The following is a 20,577-nucleotide window of genomic DNA, read 5'->3' as shown; positions in this document are numbered from 1 at the left end:
CCCAGCATCTCCATCTAAAAGATCAGGAAGTAAATTACATTAAACACCTCTATGTGGGACCTTGGACAGCTGCTGCCAGTCACTACGGACCTTGCTAGACCAGTGCTCTCACTTGGTATAAGGTATCTTCATCGTGTGTTCAGATACAGGAAGATCTTCTGCCCAAGGCTCATTGAAACAAATAGGAACTTCACAGAGAGAAATCAGTGGCTTGCCTGCCACCAAATGAGTTTGTGAATGTGGGGAGATTTGCACCAGGGACTTCCCAGATCTCACTCTAAGAAATCAGTTTCTCTGGAGAAAATGGCTGCTTTGGGAGGTGGCCTCTACGACATTATACCCCATTGAGGTTCCTCCCTTCTCCAAACCCCACCCTCCTCAGGTTTCACCCTCAAATCTCCAGGAATTTCCCAACCTGGAGTCGGCAACCCTACATCTCACAGCACTGAAAGGTTGCTCTCTTGTGGGTCTTGCTTAAGCCTTTTTAAAGCTGAAGGGAGGTTGGAACTGCGGAAGATTCTTACTTGAAGATTCCTCCAGGGAAGGAGGAGAATATGTGGGAGAATTAACCTCCTGCCCTCCTCCTGAGAGACTGGCTAGAGAAGCAGCTGATGGAACAAGGCTCTCTGGACCCAGTTTTGCTAAGGGGGTGGCAGTTGCCACCAAGACCCCACCCTGCTGCTGCTCCCTGAGCTCCCTGAAATGTGGGTGGATCACTGAGATCCCTGAAATGTGGGTGGATCAGTGAACTATCAGGAACAATATAGTAGTAAAAGAAGAGTTGGCTTTTATATGCCAACTTTCTCTACCACTTAAGGAAGAATCAAATCGGATTACAATTGCCTTCCCTTCCCCTCCCAACAACAGACACCCTGTGAGGTAGGTGGGGCTGAGAGAGCTCTAAGAGAGCTGTGACTAGCCCAAGGTCACCCAGCTGGCTTCATGTGTAGGAGTGGGGAAACCAACCCAGTTTACCAGATTAACGTCTGCCGCTCATGTGGAGGAGGAGGGAATCAAACCCAGTTCTCCAGATCAGAGTCCACCACTCCAAACCACCGCTCTTAACCATTACACCATGCTGGTGTGTGTGTGTGAGAGGGTGTTATAGTGCTAGAAAGGGGAGAACTGCTAGAAATTATCACCCACGTTTTAGAAAATGTACAGGTTAAGTTTTTGGAATGTGGTCGAATATAGGCCATTATTTTTAACTTTAAGCAGGCATGAATTCAGTGGCAGAAAGGCCGTGACTACAGATCATAAATACCTGCCAACCGTGGCTTGGATTACCTAAACCAATCTGGAGAAAAGCTTAAAAGGGTAGGACTAGATGGCCTCTGGATGCAGTGTACCATGTCTCTGTTCTAAATGTATTCCTTCTCTCTCCTCAGTCTGCCACAAAATGAAGCATTAACAAACTGAAGTGTTGGAGATTTTTGCCAAGTATGCAAAGCAGTTATCTTTAACTAGCCGGGAATAAAAGCATTTGAAGTAATAATTTCATTCTTTTATCTGTGGAAGTGTTAAATGCAGATACCAAACAATGCCAGCTCTGTGCCATGTCAGAAGCCCTGGAATTTTCTAATTGATAATAAATAATTCAGTTTCTCACCCTTTCTAAAATGTATTGAAATCTTGGGGCATGATGTAAGCCAATGATTAGAAAGCCAATTGCCACTGAAGGAGGAAATGTGTCAGCTGCAAATTACAGCTCCCCCCACACCAGAATTTCCATGTTACAGCTCTAGAGGGGTAACCATGTTATCTGCTGCAACTATGGTTACCAACTGGCCTGGAGAAAATGTCCATTTAATAAAGGCTTAATGGGATGTTATTTACCTCCATTCCATGAAAAGCATAATCTGCTCAATTCTACACATTACGTTTATATTAAAAGAACAGGACTTTTTCCCCAGGCCAGTTGGCCACCCTAGCTACAGCCAAAATAACAAAGAATCTTGTGGCACCTTGAAGACTAATGTATTTATTTGGGCAAATGTTTTCATGAATCAGAGCCCACTTCAGATCTGACAATGCAGACCCAGGCTCGTAAAAGCTTTTGCCACAATAAATTATTTAGTCTTAACATAAGAAGAGCCCTGCTGGAGCAGGCCAGTGGTCCATCTAGTCCAGCATCCTGTCTCACACAGTGGCCAACCAGTTCCTCTGGAGGGCCAACCACAGGGCATAGAGGCCGAGGCCTTTCCCTGATATTGCCTCCTGGCACTGGGATTCAGAGATTGACCGAATGTGGAGGTTCCCTTCAGTCACCATGGCTAGTAGCCACTGATAGACCTGGCTAATCCCTTTTAATAAGAAAGTGTTTTGAAAGTGCCAAAATACTTTTTGTTGCATGTCAGCTGTGTAGGCAAATCAGAGGGGGGCATAATGTATAGGCAGAGGCAATCTCCTAAGGTGATAGATGCTGGGTACTAACTAGTATGGCTGACAGACTGGAAGCCAGACAGATCTATCACGAGTTACAACCTGCTAGCAAGCTCTCCATTGCAAACCCCACTGAAATTATCAGGAGCTGCACAGGTTTTTCTTACAGAGTGTGTCTTGAGTGGGAGGAGAGATTGTTCAGGGTAGATCCAAGATGTTTGGACACCTGAGAGACTGAAATGCCATTTCACTCCCTCAAGTGCTCAGATATCTCAAATCTAGCCAGAGCAGTCTCTCTGTCCATTCATCTCTTTCTGCTAATGAAGCTCTCCATCCTTAGCTTCCTACTTAGAAGCTGTTGTGCAAAAAAAAAAAAGGGGGAGGGGAAACCTGCCAGCTGCTGCTGTCCAATAATCAGCAATGGGCTAGAGTCACATGTCCCAAATTTTCTTCACTCCTTCCCAAATGCGCCTGAATGTCCTTTCTTATGTTACATTGCCGGCACAAAGCCAAGGAGAAACTGCAACAGAAACTGCCTGACCTGCTGCCTTTGTTAAGCCTCTGAGCAAGCTTGGTAGTGCCTTTTCAAAAAAAATTCCCATCTTAAAAACCTACTTAATAATTCCAAAGTGGAAAAGGAAGACAGTAGGTAATTAAAACATTCTTTCAGTCTGTGACATTACCTGGATGCTCATTCTGCACCCCTGTACAGATTGGGTCCAGTTGGTCCCTCCATCACCTGACCTGTCATAGTTAGGATGGGGCGATGGGCGACCATACTGAATAGGGTTGCCAGGTCCCTCTTTGCCATCGGCGGGAGGTTTTGGGGGTGGAGCCTGAGGAGGGCGGGGTTTGGGGAGGGGAGGGACTTCAATGCCATAGAGTCCAATTGCCGAAGCGGCCATTTTCTCCAGGTGAACTGATCTCTATCGGCTGGAGATCAGTCGTACTAGCAGGAGATCTTCAGCTACTACCTGGAAGTTGGCAACCCTAATACTGAAGTCTAGAGGTGGAAGTCGTGTTCTCTGCCTGAGTGAGCTGGAGATCAACAACTGGAGCTGAAGAAACAAATGCAGAAAACGCTTCCCGGTTAACTAGGCTAGGCCAGAAGGCCGGGATCTCCTTAGATACTCCAGGCCCAGGCCGTCCCTAGCGCTGACACTGTGAACTCTTGTTGCCTTCTGGTGTCTGAAGAAACTATTACAGCTTGGAATAAGCCCCTAGTTAAAGCCCCCAGCCCAGAGCCCATGATGCCACTCTAATTATACTACAGAGACAAATGAAACAGCCACAGCCCAGTGTTACCAAAGGAGTGAGATCATTGTGGCCTCAGCCGAAAGATGTGTGCACGCCAGGGTGGCTTAAGAGGTTTGCTGCTTACAGGATTAGTGGGATGCTTTACAGGTGCTTGCCTTGAAATATGACCTGCCCTGTGTCATCACTGCTAATCTCTTCTCTAACAGGCTGTCTCCTCTGACACATTACTATTTTTGGAGTGGAAAACCTCCCTTCCCTCCACACAGCAAAAGGTGAACCTCCCTCAGCCCTCCCACTTGGTCATGCCCATTTGTATATATCTAAGCAGGCATCCGGCAGTTACTAATTAAATATTTTTGGTTGCAGTGGAAGAATAATTGACTAGTACAGTGGGGTTGCTCCCGAGCAAATAGATTGTGGATCGGAGCCAGGGTTGCCAGCTCCAGGTTGGGAAATACTTGGAGATTTGGGGGGATGGAGCCTGAGGAGGGTGGGGTTTGGGGAGGGGTATAATGCCATAGAGTCCACCTTCCAAAGTGGCCATTTTCTCCAGGTGAACTGACCTCTCTTGCCTGGAGATCAGTTGTAATAGTGGGAGATCTCCAGCCAGCACCTGAAGGTTGGCAACCCTAATTGGAGCCAATTAAGCAAAGCATTAAAGGATGGATTTGGATAGGAAACGGGCCTGTGTCCAGCTCAGTGGCTTTATTCACTTGTTATCTTTATTTACTTGCCGTTCCAGAATTGCAGTTGCAGTTCTTTCATTTTAAATAAAAGTTTCTAGCCCTAATGGTTATGAAAGCACAAAAACTGCTGAAATCTCAGAGATGAGTCAATAATGGAGGCAGAGCATCAATGACCAGTATAGTTCTTTGCTCCTCCCAATGACATCATCAACATAAATTGTGCAAAACAGTAACAATTGCAAAGTCACGCAGATTCATTCAATCTGCATAATCTGTAGGGTTGTAGAAGTAAACTTTTTAGGCACAGAATTCCAGTTACCTGAGCTTGTTAACCCCCCCCCCCCCTTAAACATGAAGTATACCTGTCCTGCTTATGGTAAAATGCTACCCTTCCTCTAAGGAGTATAGAACTTTAGCTTCACAGCAACCCCGTAAGGTATGTTAGGTTAACAGAGAGTTCTCTTCTCCAAGGGCCTCCCAGAGATCTTCAAGGCTGAGTAGAGATCTGAACCTGGGTTAACAAGCACCAAATTCCCAGCACTCCATTCATGTGGTGACTGCGCAAACTGTGCATTGAGTAGCTCTTGGCTGGCCAAAATTTCTCCCATCTTGGTGTCCCCTTCAGTCCCCTTCCTAGCTCCCTCTTGGTCCCCAGAAAGCAGCCACTTGTTATTTGAAATGGTTACTCAGATCTCCTGGCAATTTAGGTCACAAATCGCAGTGAATCTAGCATGATGTGTTTCACATGAAAACGGTGGGAAACCAAACACTGCCTTATTCTTCTCAGCTGAAATGCTGCACCTTATTAAGGCAGGTGTGTATAAACAACCATCTTTCTGTCCCAGGCAGCATCAAGGGCTCTGCTGTAGGATGAAACAGGCCTCCCTGAGCTGTAATTAAAACCTTTACCCCTGAAAGGCTGTCAGGCTAAAGAAAGAAAGGACGGAAATGGAGAGGAAGAGGAGAGGGACCAGCTCTCAGAACAAACAATTACATTCTTGATCAGGGTCGCTTTAAAAAAAAATTGATCTGGATTCCCCTCTCCTTGCACAGAACGCCAGAGGAGATGTTCCTAGCAAATAAAATGGTGGCTCAAACGTCAGGCGCAGTTTGAGATCCTGCTTCAAGTGTCAAAATCTGACTTCAATTTCTAATTCTTCATACACCAAAGGAAAGCCATATAAACGCTAGGCCCAGTTGCTTTCAGCTGTACTTCCTTTAAAAATTAAAGTCTGGATTCTACACTGAGAAAATTCCACATGCTGTATAAGTTGCACATATTCTATTCTGCATTATTTATTTTGATGCTGCTAATTATTGAGCAGAGCAAGGAGCTATGCAGAGCAGCGCGGACGAATTCTGCAGCCCAATCCTAAGCACGTCTCTTGGAATAACTATTCCATTCTGTCTCCCAAGTGAGTCTGCATGAGATTTCAGCCTTTCTGAAGGAAGCCCCTGGCTTTGGAGGTTTTAAAAGGTGTTGCCCACACGCCGGATGGCGTATCTTTTCAGTCATCAGGGCAAGAAACTTTTTTTTAATTTAAATTAAGTTGAGATTTTCAGGAAGCTGAATTCTGTGCCCAGTAGCACATTCTATACTCCCACAGAATCACAGCATTCACACTACCCTTTTTATATGGCTACTCCTACCCCCAGGATGCTTTTTAGTCACTATCAAGCAATCCTAAGGAGAATTACCTAAATCTGTTTATTTTTACAAAATGTATATCCCATCTTTCTGTCTTCATAATAGAAGAGTGAACTGTAATGGGGTTGCACTGTAAATGGCCCACTGCTATTGAAGTTGTTGTAGACACTTGTAGGAGCATCTAAGGGCCAGATTAGGGTTGCCAACCTCTAGGTGGGGCCCGAAGATCTCATGGAATTACAACTGATTTCCAGACAACAGGGATCAGCTCCCCTGGAGAAAACAGCTGCTTTGGAGGGTGGACTCTATAGCATCACATTCGCACTGAGCTCCATCTATGGCATTATATCCCACTGAGCCCCCCACCCCCCGCCCTCCCTGGGCTCCAGCCCATAATCTCCAGGAATTTCCTAACCCTGAGCTACATCCCTAGACTTTTTTTTTTTTTTTTTAGAGCTGCATCTGGGGAACAATGTATAGTATTCTGTGCACACTGAGCAGCAAAAACAGGGAAATAACTTCCCCACCCAGCTCTGTTTTGGTATAGAAAATGACTGGAAGGAAATCAGGAGTTCTTATTCCTGCAGCATCTCTGCTTAATTTTTTAGTAGTTGGGGATTCCAACTCTTTTGAAAAGTGAACATCTAGTTTGGCTCTAAGTGGGGATCTTCTTGTATCTTTCTGCATTTGCAGCAGTTTTACTGCACTGTGAACAAGGGAACTTGCTTTTCAGGCAGCAGCCAGTTGCTGTTTTATCTCAGGAACTGAGGAGTGAGCTAAGCCCAAATGCAAAGCTGGTTGTTTCTTTGGCCTGTTCTAAGTTTTGCCCTGCATTTTCCAAGAAGTTTTTGTTTTTAGGTAAATAAATAGTTCAGGTATCTGTTTATTCTTTGCTTGACATAATAGTTCTCTCCCTAACATAATCATCCAAACTTCTTTGAAAACAACCTTACAAATAAAGTTCAAACAGCGCTTAAACAAGCCAGTTTGCTCACACACATTAGCCACCTCTAGCCTTAAAGAAATAAAGAGACAAGCTTTTGTAAAGGTTCTGTATTTGGTTGCCTGGAGTCAGGCTTTACTCTCCATTGGCAACCAAGCAAATGGTTAGTTATAATTCTTAAATGTGGATTTTTTTCTCAATCAGGGAAAGCAACAGTTCAGATATTTCTAGCGGTCTTGCAAAACAGGATACGTGCATACATTCCAGAATGAAATGCAGTTTTGTTCTAAATATTTTATGCACATTTGAAAATAGCTATTTGTGTGTTCATAAGTCAGAATTTCCCAAACTTTTGATAAACAAGGTGTATATTTTCAGAATTAAAATTAGGCACATTTCTTACTCTTCTACCCAAAAAGAGAAACCATCCCCTTTGTTTCTTGTGAGCCGGTGCTCTGGTAACCCTTTTCATTTTATTCACATGTGTTAAAAAAGTATGTCTCAAGCCTTTTACTTCAAAAGTCCTCAAAATAGCTGTACAAACTTCTAATAAAATAACAAGAATAAACTAGTCAACAATACAAATTTCTATTTTCATCAGCAATACAAAACCATAAAAAGTGAATTACTGTTCAAATTTTGGATGGACTTAAATTATACCAATGATAGAACCAGACAGATATTTCTGAGAACGGATTTCTGAAGTAAAAGTGTCACCACAAAAAAGACCCTCTCTGTAGTATTCATCTGCCTCATTTCTGGAAGATGAGCACCCAGAGAAGGCCCATAGAAGCATTTCATTCCCAGGCAGATTCATGTGGAGGACAGTAGCCCTTCGGATACCCTGATCCCAGTCCACTTAACGCTTTATAAGTTAAGAACAGCATCTTACACTGTGCCTGGAAACAAACTAGGAGTAAATTCATGTTGTTCTTTGCTGGAGGGATATAGCCATTTTGGCACACTCCAGTCAACACCCTGGTCATTTCATTTTGAATTTATTCATTACAAAATCTATTTCTATATTTAACCAGTTGAACTTTACAGATTCCAAGGGCAGCCCATGCATAATACACTGCAGAAATCAATAGGGTTGCCAACCTCCAGGTAATAGCAGAAGATCTCCTGCTGTTACAACTGATCTCCAGACAATAGAGATCAGTTCACCTGGAGAAAATGGCCGCTTTGGCAATTGGACTCTATGGCATTGAAGCCCCTCCCCTCCCCGAACCCCGCCCTCCTCAGGCTCCACCCCAAAAATCTCCCACCGATGGTGAAGAGGGACCTGGCGACCCTAGAAATCAAGTCTGTATATCACCAAAGCATGAATGAGTGGCTCTAGGAGACATAGTTGCTGCAAGGTGACAGATGACAGTACTTATGTAGACCTAAACCTAAGAGCATCTCCAAGCAACTCACCTAATCTTTTGTGGGAAGTAAAATGCCATCTAGAGCCAGGTGAAGACTATCTTCATGGTTCAATGAACAACCCACCCACCTTTTTTCTATCATCTGTACCGAACCTCAGTTTATGAGACTACATCTAGACTCTTAGTGACTCCAGGCACCTATTTAGGACAGCCACATCTGAAAAGGAGATATAGAACTGGGTGTCATCCACATGTAGGTAAAACTTAACCCGATAGATAGATAGATAGATAGATAGATAGATAGATAGATAGATAGATAGATAGATAGATAGATAGATAGATAGATAGATAGATAGATAATTTATTTGCGGCACTTAGCCAGTCAAAATATGATAAAACGGAAAACTTCACCCTCAAATCTGCTGTCCAACTCTCCCAGATTTAGATGCAGGTGTTAAAGAACATAGAGGACAAAAGAGAATCCTGAAAAAGTACCAAAGGGCAATAGCATCCCAGCATCACCTTCTGGAATTGACCTGCCAGATAGGAGTGAAACCACTGGAGCACCACAGACTTGGACAAGCAAACCAGAACAGCCATTTATGCAGAGATGCAAGGGCCAATTTCCTCGGAAGGCTGGAAATTATTCAATCAGTCAGTGTGTTGGGACTGACTGATGCACTCACACACATTGCAGAAATGTGGTAGAAACAGCCACTCACAGCAAAGGCTGACTGGAACAAGATAAAGGTAGAGCAGTGAATCATACAGAGACACAGCAGGCAACTTCTGTATGAGTAGGTACTTTGGGCTCATAGGAATCTTTACTTTTTAAAAAGTATGTATATATTGCAGCAGAGTTAGGGGAATTAGCACCCCAGGTAGGGTTGCCAACCTCCAGGTAGTAGCTGGAGATCTCCTGCTATTACAACTGATTTCCAGCCGATAGAGATCAGATTACCTGGAGAAAATGGCCGCCTTGGCAATTGGACTCTATAGCATGAAGCTCCTTTCCTCCCTAAACCCCGCCCTCCTCAGGCTCTGCCCCAAAAACCTCCTGCCAGTGTCGAAGAGGGACCTGGCAACCCTAACCCTAGGCATAACATTTCCATGTTATGGATATTTTAAAACCCTAGAAAATGAGAAGAGCAACAGGACATGCATGTTTAGCTTTCCTGTATTCAAGAAGTAGGGATTTATTGAGGCCATGCTCTTTCTGTGTTGGGTAGATGGGGGCAGACAGACAAGCTAGCCAAACATTTGCGTAGAGGGGTTTATTGCAAGGTCAGTCTCTTTTCTCTGTAAGTCTGGGACACCGTGAACACTTGGCTGTGCACATTCCTAATTACTGCTCTTAATAAGAGGCACCAATTAGGAAAGGGCATTTTACCAGCTTAGCCTGTTCTTTCTAAACAGGAGGAAAGATGCTTTGATGAACCTCAGAACCCAAAGAAAGAGATGTTATGCTGGAGCATCAAATCACAAAATGTCCAAGTTCTGATCAGGTATTGTTTCTTAATTACTTTCATTGATATCCTGCCCTTCCTTCAAGGATCTTGACAGTAGATATGGGGTCATTTCCCTCCCATTTTATCTTGACAACAACGCTGTGCACCTGATAGACTAACAAATGTGTTATGGTAGTGGTTTTTGTGAGCCAGTTATGAAACTTCATGCCATCAATGTCTTGTAGTCTTTAAGATCCCACCCTCCTGTTTTGCTCCTTGGGAAAGTGGATGACCATTGGGGCCCCAATCTGGAGCACCCACCTTTGCGTGTCAACTGCTCTGCCACAATCTGGCTTTGTGGTTTATCCAGCAGGCATGACCCCAAGTCAGCTCTGGACACGCTACTGAAATTTTGCTGTAGGTGCAGAAATGTAGAAAGGTTCATCAGAAGCTGTACGTTTGAGTTTATGTGGAGTAGACGCATAGTGGATAACCATGTTTCGCTCCCCGAGCAGCCATTAAAACTCACTGGATGATTTTGAGCCAGTAATTTGCCTAATTCACGAGATTGTTTTGAAAACAGAATAATTCCACATACTCCTTGGAGGAGTTTGTGATGTTTCGTATTTTCAGTAGAATTTATTTGCTTCCATCCATTCGGTTAGACCTGCGACAGAGCAAACCGTGTACAATATACAAATTACAACATAAAACCAGCCACAACGTTTACATTTAAAAAGACAAATCACAATATTTATCCATCTCATATAACATTACGCAAGGTGGTCACTATAATACTGACCCTCATTTTCTGCAACTAGTTTCTTTCGAATCTTGTGCACTGCCAATACAGAAGTAAAAACAAACAAAAACTTGGTGAGTCACATATTCATCCCCATTGGCAAAAAGAGGATGTTTTACAGACTCCCCTAGGTTAGGTACTCCTTAAAGCTCAGTAATAACAATGTGTACTTTGGGGAACCAAATTTCTGAAATTGCCTCTCCCTTTCCAGATTGGCCTGTCAAGAAAATGTGGACCAAGGTGACAAATAGGGTTGCCAGACCCCTCTTCCTCACCGGCGGGAGTTTTTTTGGGCAGAGCCTGAGGAGGGCGGGGTTTGGGGAGGGACTTCAATGCCATTGAGTCCAATTGCCAAAGCAGCCATTTTCTCCGGGTGAACTGATCTCTATCGGCTGGAGATCAGTTGTAACAGCAGGAGATCTCCAGGTAGTACCTGGAGATTGGCAATCCTAGTGACAAAAGGCCTTGATGGTTTGCCACAGCAGGGCCACCGAGAGCCTCCACTGGGGACAGAGGTTCCCAGGGTGCCCTTCTTCACTCCCTCCGATCACAGAAAAGATGGTTGCGTAGATGTGCTGCTACTTATTCCCAATGGCATCTTGCCTGGCTTCCTGAGCAAGCCAAGCTCCTCCTGAAATTTGGTACCCCAATCCTCCCCTCTCATAAGCCCTGCACAGCAGGGAAGTCTTTCTGATCCTGATTCCCATCAATCTTATCAAAGGACCCCCATGGTTCTGGTGGGTTTATTCCAGGCTGCACATCTTCCTTTGCAAAAGAAATGCGCCTGGTTCTCTTTAACTTCCGCAGATTATCTCCCAAACACTGAACTCATCTGCAGATGACATGTTGTTTCCCCCTCCCCTCCTCACTGGGTGCACTTCCTCCAACAGGTGCTCCAAAACAAAGCAGCTGCTCAATTCTTCAGCCCACTCCACTCTGCCAAGGAAGTTTCTTGGGAGACCATGAGCTTGTCACTCTCTCACAGCTTAACCTACCACACAGGGCTGTTCTTGTAAGGATAAAATGAAGAACGATGTTGTAAGTTGCTTTGGGTCCCCATCAGGAAGGAAAGTGAGGTACAAATATATCTAAATAAATAAATATCAGAATGTCTGTGGTGCTTGTGGAGATACAGCTTGTGCTTGTGGAGATACAGCTCTCTTTGCATCTCTCACTATACTGCTCTGGATACTATCCATCCAAAAAAACATTTATTTTTTTGTCCCACTGGATTCAATACACCTTAAAAGTACTTGCTTTTGGAGACATTGTATCCTACAGTAATATTTGGGAGCATATAAAGGTCATTTCCATGAGCACGCTACACCACAGACATTCACTTGCAGAATGGTACGCAACTACTCCGCTGTGTGTGACATTTCAGAGCTGTCCTCTTCAGATGACCAATTCCCAAACTGTGTGTTGGGGTGCAAAACAGAATGGTTAGTGTGCTGCAAAGAAATGAATAAATAGAAGTGCAATTGAGTTGTCATTCCCAAAGGAGGCTGCCTGCTTGTCTCTGTATGATGTAGTATTGCTCTAGCCTTGCCTTTTTCCAAACAGCCTCCACTGGGAGCAGGAAATGCAGCCCCATCTCTGCTTCTGGATCATGCAAACCTGACCTGCTTTCAGATAAGGCTGTGCATTGTGCTAGGACTGCCAACCTCCAGGTGGGGCCTGGAGATGGCCTACGATTATAAATGATCTCCTGACAACATAGATCAATACCCTTGGAGAAAATGGCTGCTTTGGAGGGTAGACTCTGTGACATTATACCCCATTGAGGTCCCTTCCTCCTCCAAGCCTGCCCTCCCCAGCCTCCATCCCCAAACCCATCCCCAAATTGTCCATCCCAGAGTTGGCAACTGTAGTCGGAGCTGACTCTCCAAATGAGCTCCTGCTTGCATCCTGAAAGCACAAAGTGACTCAGTAAGAGCTGGCCTCCTTTGAGAGTGGATAGGTCTTACTCTTACATTCTGTAAAAGTAAATCTTTGAAGAATAAGGCCCTCTGAAACTTCAATTCAGAAAAAAAAAGCAGGAGTTTGGGAAACACTGTTGGAAATACTGCCGGGCCTGCTCCCCATCTGCCTGCAGTATCTCTGCAAGGAGACAGTGAAGAAGGGCGTCTGTAAGCAAAACATCCCGCTGAGATTCGGACATGAAAGACATTTGAAGGTAGTTGCCTCTCCCGTCCATGAAACCATTGCTGTTAGCTTGAGAAAACCTCCTGCTTGCTTTCTCTTGCAGTAATTAAGAGTCACCCCCTTCCCCTGTGACCCTGGTGGTGCTTCCCTCTCTCTCTGATTTCCACATGAAAGGAATCCTCAAGGAGGGGGTAGGGGTCTCCCCCCACCTCTTCACATTCACAAGGAGGCCAAGACATAAATAAATCCTTCTTCTGAAAACAAGAGCTTGTATGGAGTCTGTGGCTGCATGCATGTGTGTGAAAGGGAATTTGTGTGTGAAGCAATCTCTGCAAAGAGGAGGGGGTCGGGTCGGTGGCAAGAGGAGAGGAGTTGACCAGCAAGTGCAAGCCACTGTACCCCCCTCAGGAGCTGAGAGGTGGCTTAAAAATATGTATTTATTGAGCGGGCAATTGTAAGTGTATGTGGTGTTTGATACAGTTTCATGAACAAGTGGGGGGGGCGGGGGAGTCCAGCCCAAACAAGTTAGCAATCTACTTTTTGTTATGGTTTCCGGAATGAAAGGAAGAAGAGGGATGAGAGTAGGGTTGCCAACTTCCTGGTGGGGCCTGGAGATCTCCCAGAATCACAACTGATCTCCAGACAACAGAGATCCATTTCCCTGGAGAAAATAGATGCTTTGGAGGGTGAATTCTATGGCACTATACCCTGCTGAGGTCCCTCCACTACTCAAACCCTGCCCTCCCAAGGCTCCATCCCCAAATCTCCAGAAATTTCCCAACTTGAAGTTGGCAAGCCTAGATAAAAGTGAGCTTGCTTCTAGGCATCTCTTTATTTCTCTTTCCATCTCTGTCCAGCCAAACTAGTCAGGACATGGAAATACTTTAAAAATACAATGAAAACACCGATTAAGCCAGTCTTGCTGCCAGTACTAAACCGGTTTCACTAGCTACCAATTTGTTTCCAAGCATAATTTAAGGGTGTCCATGAAGAATATTGTGGATGCGACACACAGACAGGGCAGGAGCCTTTATTTCTGGCATCTAGCATCCTAGAGGGATATCAATCTGTCAGATAAAGAAAGGAAAGGGTCTCTTCATCAGAGAGGTCACTGTGCCATAGTGCCCTCCTAACGAGAGTTATACTCTTCTAAACCCATTGACTTCAGTGAATGGTGCAACTCGGCTTAGGAGGGTACTGTTTCAGCAAAACAAAAAAACCACTTTGTGCTACCTTAAAAACTAACACATTTACAATACAATCCTACGCAGCCTAGATTGGAATAACTTTGTTATCACACTGTTAGTATGGGAAAAAAAAAGCTTTTGTAGGCTAAAGCCCACTTCAGCAGAAGAGAGATCATGAACAAGGGCTTAAGTTGCCCATTACTATGCACTCCAACTTAACAGTAGATCTTCCAATGTCTTAAGTCAAAGTTTTTCCAGGTCTGTTGCTAGAACTCCTTTCCCCTAACCATCAAACAGGATGCCCAGAGAACTGATTGTATTTTTTTTATTCCGGGAGGAGGACAATTCAACACGTATGCTTATGCACGAAACTCCCTCATACCAATAGTCTATCAAAGTTCGTACTGGTCTGCTCTGACTGGCAGCAGCTCTCCAGGGACCCAGGTCTTCCACATTACTCAATCGTTTCTAAACAGAAGATGCCAGCGAGTGAAAGTAGAACCTTCTGCCTGCCAAACAGATGCTCTACCCTTGCCCCAAGTTTACTAACGGACACTTCATGTGTGTTCTTTGGGAGGGGAGGGTTCCAGGGACCAGTTTGAGAAAGTTGTGTTTAGTACAAGAGCTCCCTCTTGTGCTCTTTGTGAAGAATGGTGGACATGGACAAAGATGTGTTAAAACGTGGTGTTCTCTAATGGGCTACCTTTGCTGTGCCGCTCCAGAACTGGTTGCCCTGGGAACAGTGTGCGTATCCTGGGGAATGTTTCTTTGAACTAAATTGTAGAGAACTTATCAGAGAGATGGGCTGGGCTTCTTGACCATCTTTCTTTCTCCCACCTTTCTTTCTTGACCCTCTCCAGGTCAAGCTAGATACCAAGGAGATCACAGAACAACACACAATTTTAGGCAAATCAGGGCTGCTGAAGGAAGGGAGAGAGTTCCATTCTTCCGCCCCTGTGCAGTTTTGCCTTTTAAAACCACTCCCACTTCTACTAGCCTTGGAAAAAAGAAACAAAAAAGGACGTTTTGCCCACCGTGACTGATAGGAGTACTGCAGGGTGAGGGAATAGCTTTTGCACTGGGCTGGCTTCATGTCCCGCCGCCCCCCGCCCCCCGCCCCCCACAACAGAGATCAAAACATCTTCAAAGGACTTTCTGACCCATTCCAAAAGACAAGCCAGCAGCATGCCACATTTCCCCTGCCCTGCCTTGCAAAATAGAAGCACGCTTTATAAAGGGCGGGGAATGAAGTAGGCAAAATTGAAAGGAATGGAGACAGTCTGAGAGGAATTTTACTGCCAGCGGGGTGTGGCACACACTCATCCCACTTTCATCCTTTGGGTAAACGGATTTTGAATTATTGCCAAAAAAAGGTGCATGTGCACCCCATGGGATAAGTAGGGGGTCTCTCATCCTGCTTTCAACCCTATGTGTTCAAACACCTGTCTCTAATGAGCTCAAGTCTCTAGGCTTTAAGGAGCAATAAAAGGCAGGCTGCACAAGCAACCAAAGCAGGTGCTTGGGGAAACGATATTTCTCGCATGCAGAAATCCAAGAAGTATACCTAAATCACTGGCAGTATTGGGATCCACATCTTGGACCATACAACAGAACTACTTAGGACAGCTGTTTGGCCAACCAGTCATACTTAACGGTAATGGTCTCTAGTCTCCAAAGACTCTTGCTGTGTTACTCATAAATCTTTTCAGGGATCTTTGCCTTTGTCTCTTCTACAGATTTTAAGGAAGCAAAAGTGTCAAACCACAAAATACTTGAATATGATATTGGTGTTGGTTTGTCCCAGTGCTTTGTGAAACAGAAACGTTCTTTTTCAGGAGATACGATTTGGTTAGTTACAGTTGGAGAGATTTGGTTACATTTCAAAGGTGATTTCATGGTTTACAAAGAGGCTCAGCTGTCCTGAGGTTTCTTCTGTAAACAACCTTGGAGACAACTATGAGCAATCTATTGGGTTGACAGTGCTTGAAAAATGGTGAATTTATTTATTTATTTTTATTTGTTCATTTAATCTGGCACATATGTGTGTGTGGAAAGAGAGCACAAATGATCTCCCTCGGTTTTCAGAGGGAGGTGGACCTTCTGTTGAATGTTTAACCTTCCACACCAGGGAACTCTAAAATTACTTACAGATAAGTAGCTGAAGGGCCCTACATACATCCAAAAGCTGCTTTACACAATTTCCTGTCCTGATTAAAAGCAGCTGTATTTGCATTAAAAAGGCCTCATCCAAAATGGGGTCTAGCAAATTTGCATTTGGTGATCATGGGTTGGATCTCACACGCGCAGGCATCATTTCATTTTTCTATAGTTAATGACTGGCAGCTGCGTGCGTGAAAAGTGTTGAATCTAAGGTTAAGCCCAACGCATTAACTAACTTCCTGCTAAGATCAACTGTTATTTAAAAAAAAAAAACATTAATCATTATATTCAACGTAGGATACACACACACAAAATAACTGAAGATTCGCTTATTTTGATTCAGGAGGGAAAAATATCATTTTTCATCCTCATAAATACAATTTTAAAAACTCCGGAACTTTATTGTACAGGCGCAAACGAAAAGGCGCATGCGCGTTGCGTAGAAATTGACCCTCGGAGGACGCCGCCCGCCGCACATTTCGCGTCTACAGGGCCAATGACGCAATCGATCGGCGCCGGACTCGTATATTATTTCCTGTTCCGGGTTGGCAGTTGCGACTGATGTCCTTAGTCTGGTTGTGTGGGTAGTATGGCTTCAGTGGCGGCGCTCTGCGGTGTTTCTCGGCGTCTTGTAGCCGAGGCTCCCCGGACAGGGCTGAGACGGCTGCTGTCGGCGGCTGCAGCAGGGGGGCATGGGGATCCTGGTAGCGGTAAGTGAGCTGGGCACGGGTTGCCGCTTGACCTTGAAGCAGCGGGAGTTCTTGTCAGGCTTCCTAGTGGCGCTGGATGGAACCTCCACGAGTAGAGGCAGTGTACCTCTGAGGGTCTGGTGCTGTGGAAAGCCGTCTGCTGTTCATGGGCTTTCCGGAGGTACTTGGCCATTTGGGAAATCCGGCCGTTGGGCTAGCCCCGTTCGGTGCAGCTCGCCCTTGTGCTTCCTCCCCTGACATCTTGGAATAGTGTTCTCCTTCGGCTCAGCTAGCACGCTATGGTAAGAGGCATACGGTACTAAAGTGCCTAAATCCAGGAAAGGCTTGGCTTTGTAGCAGAGTTGCAAGGATCTCAAGTGCTTGGTGCATGGGTGCGTTCAGATAGAGATTTGGAACAAAACGAAAAATGTAGGGGAGTCAATTTGGATCCTCCAGGTTTCCACAGAAAAACTGGAAACTTTGAAATCTCAAAAAAATCTATACAATATTTTCTTTTAATTTTTAAGGTAAGCTTTTACTGACTGAGAAGGTTTAGTATGTCTTACACAAAAACCTTCAATCTACAGCAGGAGTGTCAAACATCATGGGTTGGATCTGGCCCCTTGCGAGCTCTTATCCGGCCTGTGAGGCTCCCCCCTCCCCAGTTCTGATCTGTGCTGGCAAGGCATGGCCCAACCCGACCAAGTGACATTTATATCCGGTCCTCATAACAAATGAGTTCAACACCCTTGGTCTGCAGCGTTAGACATTAATTCATGCATATGCTATAGTCATGCAATATTTCAAGCATATATATAATCATAGAGTTGGAAGGGGCCATACAAGCCATCTAGTCCAACCTCCTGCTCAATGCAGAATCAGCCTAGAGCACCCCTGACAATTATTTGTTCAGCCGCTGCTTGAAGACTGCTCACCACCTCCCCATGCAGCCGATTTCACTGTTGAATAACTCTCACTGTAAAAAAAAAAATTCTTATATCCAGATGGTATGTTTCACCCCATAATTAAAACTCATTATTGCAAGTCCTAACCTCTGCTGCCAACTGCTCTCTAGTTGCAATAATCTTTTTTCATTGTGAGTTTCTGCATTTTGAACTCAATACATCACTGAATCTGTCATCTAGTTAATATAATTGATTTATGCAGTAGGGACATAGATGACTTTTATAGTTATTGTGTTGGAATTGTGCATTTTACTCCATTTTTTAAAAAAAAGATATTGAGGTTCTGTTTGGGAATGATTTCTTTCTCAATTAGCCCGTACATGGAAGATCCTAACCTTTGTGGTTGCTCTCCCTGGAGTTGCTGTCTGCATGCTGAACTGCTACCTGAAGGCTCAGCATGAACATGAAAGGCCAGAGTTCATTCCTTATGCACACCTCCGCATCCGGACCAAGGTATTTGGCATAGGCCTGCACAACACCATGTAATTCATTCAAGATTGTTATAGCTGTTAATCTTTTTAACTGTCTTTTCTAAAAAGCAAGGCAGGGGGGGATAAACTGATGTCCATTTTAGGGAGGAGAAATTCCTTCTCTTTTATTCTGCCAGACCAAAGGAAACGCAGTGGCAGGCACCATAGTGCCAGTAGTGCCCCTTCCTCCTCAAGCAGCCTTCGTTGGTGCAACAGAACATGTGCTTCAATTGTTCTCTTTCCATTGAGTCAACTGTGTGTACATTAAGTTTTTAAGTTTAAAACTGCACACCAGATTTTCATCTAAAAAGTGAAAAGGTGGCAGTTGAATTTTGAAAATAATTTAAGCCTGCTAAATTGTGGTTGACCAGCAAATGAATGGTCTGCAATGGAAGACCCTTGCACTTATTTATTTATAATTTATTTAATTAATTAATTTGTACTCTACCTTTCTCCCCAGTGGGGACTCAAAACGACTTACATTATTCTCCTCTCCTCTATTTTATTCTTACCTCTATTTTATTTTCACATCAACCCTATGAGGTAGGTTAGGCTGAGAGAGTGTGACTAGCCCAAGGCAACCCTTCAAGCTTCCATGGCACGAGTGGGGATTCAAACCCGGGTGTTCCAAATACTAGCCTGACAATCTTATTGATTGACAATGTTATCGAAAGCTAGTGTAATTCAGCTATTTTTATCTAATTTCTGACATCTTAACAATGTGTGTGCCCCACCATGGAAGTTTTTGCATTCCAAATGTTGTGTTCCAAGGACAAATAGGAAGAGCAATTCTTGTTTGATAATGGTGCTTCTAAAGTGGTAACACCTTAACAGTACATGGGTGTTCTCCAGGTTTTGTACTAGAGGTCATACTAGCTGAAGCAATGGCTTCTTGCAGTTAAATAGGCTGGATCTGCAATTGTTCACAGGCCTGAATTCAGAGAATGGGTCTCTGTAGTTGAAATTTTCCATACATCCAGGGTGTCCTTGCTCTGTAACAACAATCTTGCACTTGTGAATAAGCATCATGCAGATTGAGATTGGAAGAATGTCTTCATTTGCCTCATTGCTTTCAGTTTAATTAGCCATTAAAGAACTAAAAATGCCTGAGGAACAGCAGGCTAAACCTCTTGCCTGTCTTCTCTTTTTTAGCCCTTCCCTTGGGGTGATGGAAACCATACTCTCTTCCACAATCCTCATGTTAACCCTCTCCCAACTGGCTATGAGGATTAAAAGTGAGGATCAGGGCAGCACCATGGACCATTAAGGTAGCTGGACCAGAACATGGGCTGGGATTCGCAATCAAAATGTTCTGCATTTCTTGTACTGTCAAATTATGAATTGCATTCTGATCTCTAGCAGTTTGCTTTATGTGGAGGTCACCTAAATAAAACTATTCCATACAAGTATTTTTGTGAATTGTCTTGGATACTAAGCTTGGGATACTAGCCAGCTTTTTCACCCAATTCTCCACCACACTACAGCTTCTTGTCCCATATGGCTTTTGAATATGCAGGTCCCATGATCACCAGCATAGCATTTTTTTCTTCTCATGGTCAAGGGAGAATCCCACCTTTCCTCTTCACCAGCAGAAAAGCTGGCTGCATCCAACCCAGTGTCTGATCTAGTATTCCTTCCTAGTTTTCTTTGGGAAGCTCCACTTTAGAGAGGCAAAAGCAGCAGCATCTGTACAAAGCATTAAAAGAAACAGTTCTGCTTGGATTGAAAGGTAAAATAAGAATGTGTATGACTTGCATCACTGAGTTGTTTGGTCTTTGAACTATTAAGTTCTCAATTGAACAGAGTTTTCCCCCCTTTAAACTGACTTTCTTTAGTGTGGAAAGAAATGATACAGCAGAGAGAAGGGAGCAAGACAACAGTAGTCATATAACTTATTGTAGGGGAGCCATTAATTGCAAGCTGTCTCGAGTCTCTTATGGGGGAGAAAAGCAGGATATAGATATTCTGACAAAGATAAGAACTAGCTTATAAGATCTTAGCTCCATTTTTGTGGAGGCTTAACACTTTTGTCCTTTAAAAAAGAGTTTGCATTGTAATTAACAGCTACTGCATGCTGGATTTATCAGTTTATGGATCTGAGATTCTCTTTGCAATTTCAAGCACCCCGCTAGGTGTAGGTCCCTTTTTGTGCCGCCAGCTTAAGCAATGTCTTTGAGTTCAATCATCTATTGCTCAAGTTCAGACTGTCAAACTTCAGTTGATTCAAACTGATGTGGCAGAGGACAAGATTGGATGGAGTGGTCACAATATGTCAAGGAAAATGAGATCTGTACAGGGCCCTAAAACCTCTCATTCTTCCTGATGTGAGCTTTTTCCAGACATCCATCTTTCTGTAGTGAGGAGGGCTGCGTGACTCAAAAGCGTCTTACTGTAATACACCAAAAACAACTTTTCATAGATGGGT

At 44.1% G+C, this 20,577-nt stretch overlaps 1 protein-coding gene across 1 annotated transcript; it reads left to right on the top strand.

Annotated features, from left to right (window-relative positions):
- The first annotated feature begins 16,617 nt into the window (after positions 1–16,617).
- LOC130486543 (cytochrome c oxidase subunit 6A2, mitochondrial) lies at positions 16,618–19,561 on the top strand. Its single transcript, XM_056859830.1, has 3 exons — positions 16,618–16,738; positions 17,996–18,135; positions 19,305–19,561. Exons 1-3 carry the CDS (start codon positions 16,618–16,620, stop codon positions 19,383–19,385), a joined length of 342 nt encoding a protein of 113 aa, XP_056715808.1. The 3' UTR covers positions 19,386–19,561.
- The last annotated feature ends 1,016 nt before the right edge of the window (positions 19,562–20,577 follow it).

This window comes from Euleptes europaea, chromosome 13 (assembly GCF_029931775.1).
Source record: "Euleptes europaea isolate rEulEur1 chromosome 13, rEulEur1.hap1, whole genome shotgun sequence".
Classification (NCBI taxonomy): Eukaryota; Metazoa; Chordata; class Lepidosauria; order Squamata; family Sphaerodactylidae; genus Euleptes; species Euleptes europaea.
Note: the sequence above shows the minus strand (reverse complement) of the source record. Positions and strands in the feature narration are given on the sequence as shown.

What these genes read in the sequence shown, in the direction of transcription:
- LOC130486543 (XM_056859830.1), top strand. Translation starts at nt 16,618, where the DNA reads ATGGCTTCAGTGGCGGCGCTCTGCGGTGTTTCTCGGCGTCTTGTAGCC. An exon ending in GCATGGGGATCCTGGTAGCG is followed by an intron (nt 16,739 to 17,995) that starts GTAAGTGAGCTG and finishes TTTCTCAATTAG; the next exon opens with CCCGTACATGGAAGATCCTA. An exon ending in ACCTCCGCATCCGGACCAAG is followed by an intron (nt 18,136 to 19,304) that starts GTATTTGGCATA and finishes TCTCTTTTTTAG; the next exon opens with CCCTTCCCTTGGGGTGATGG.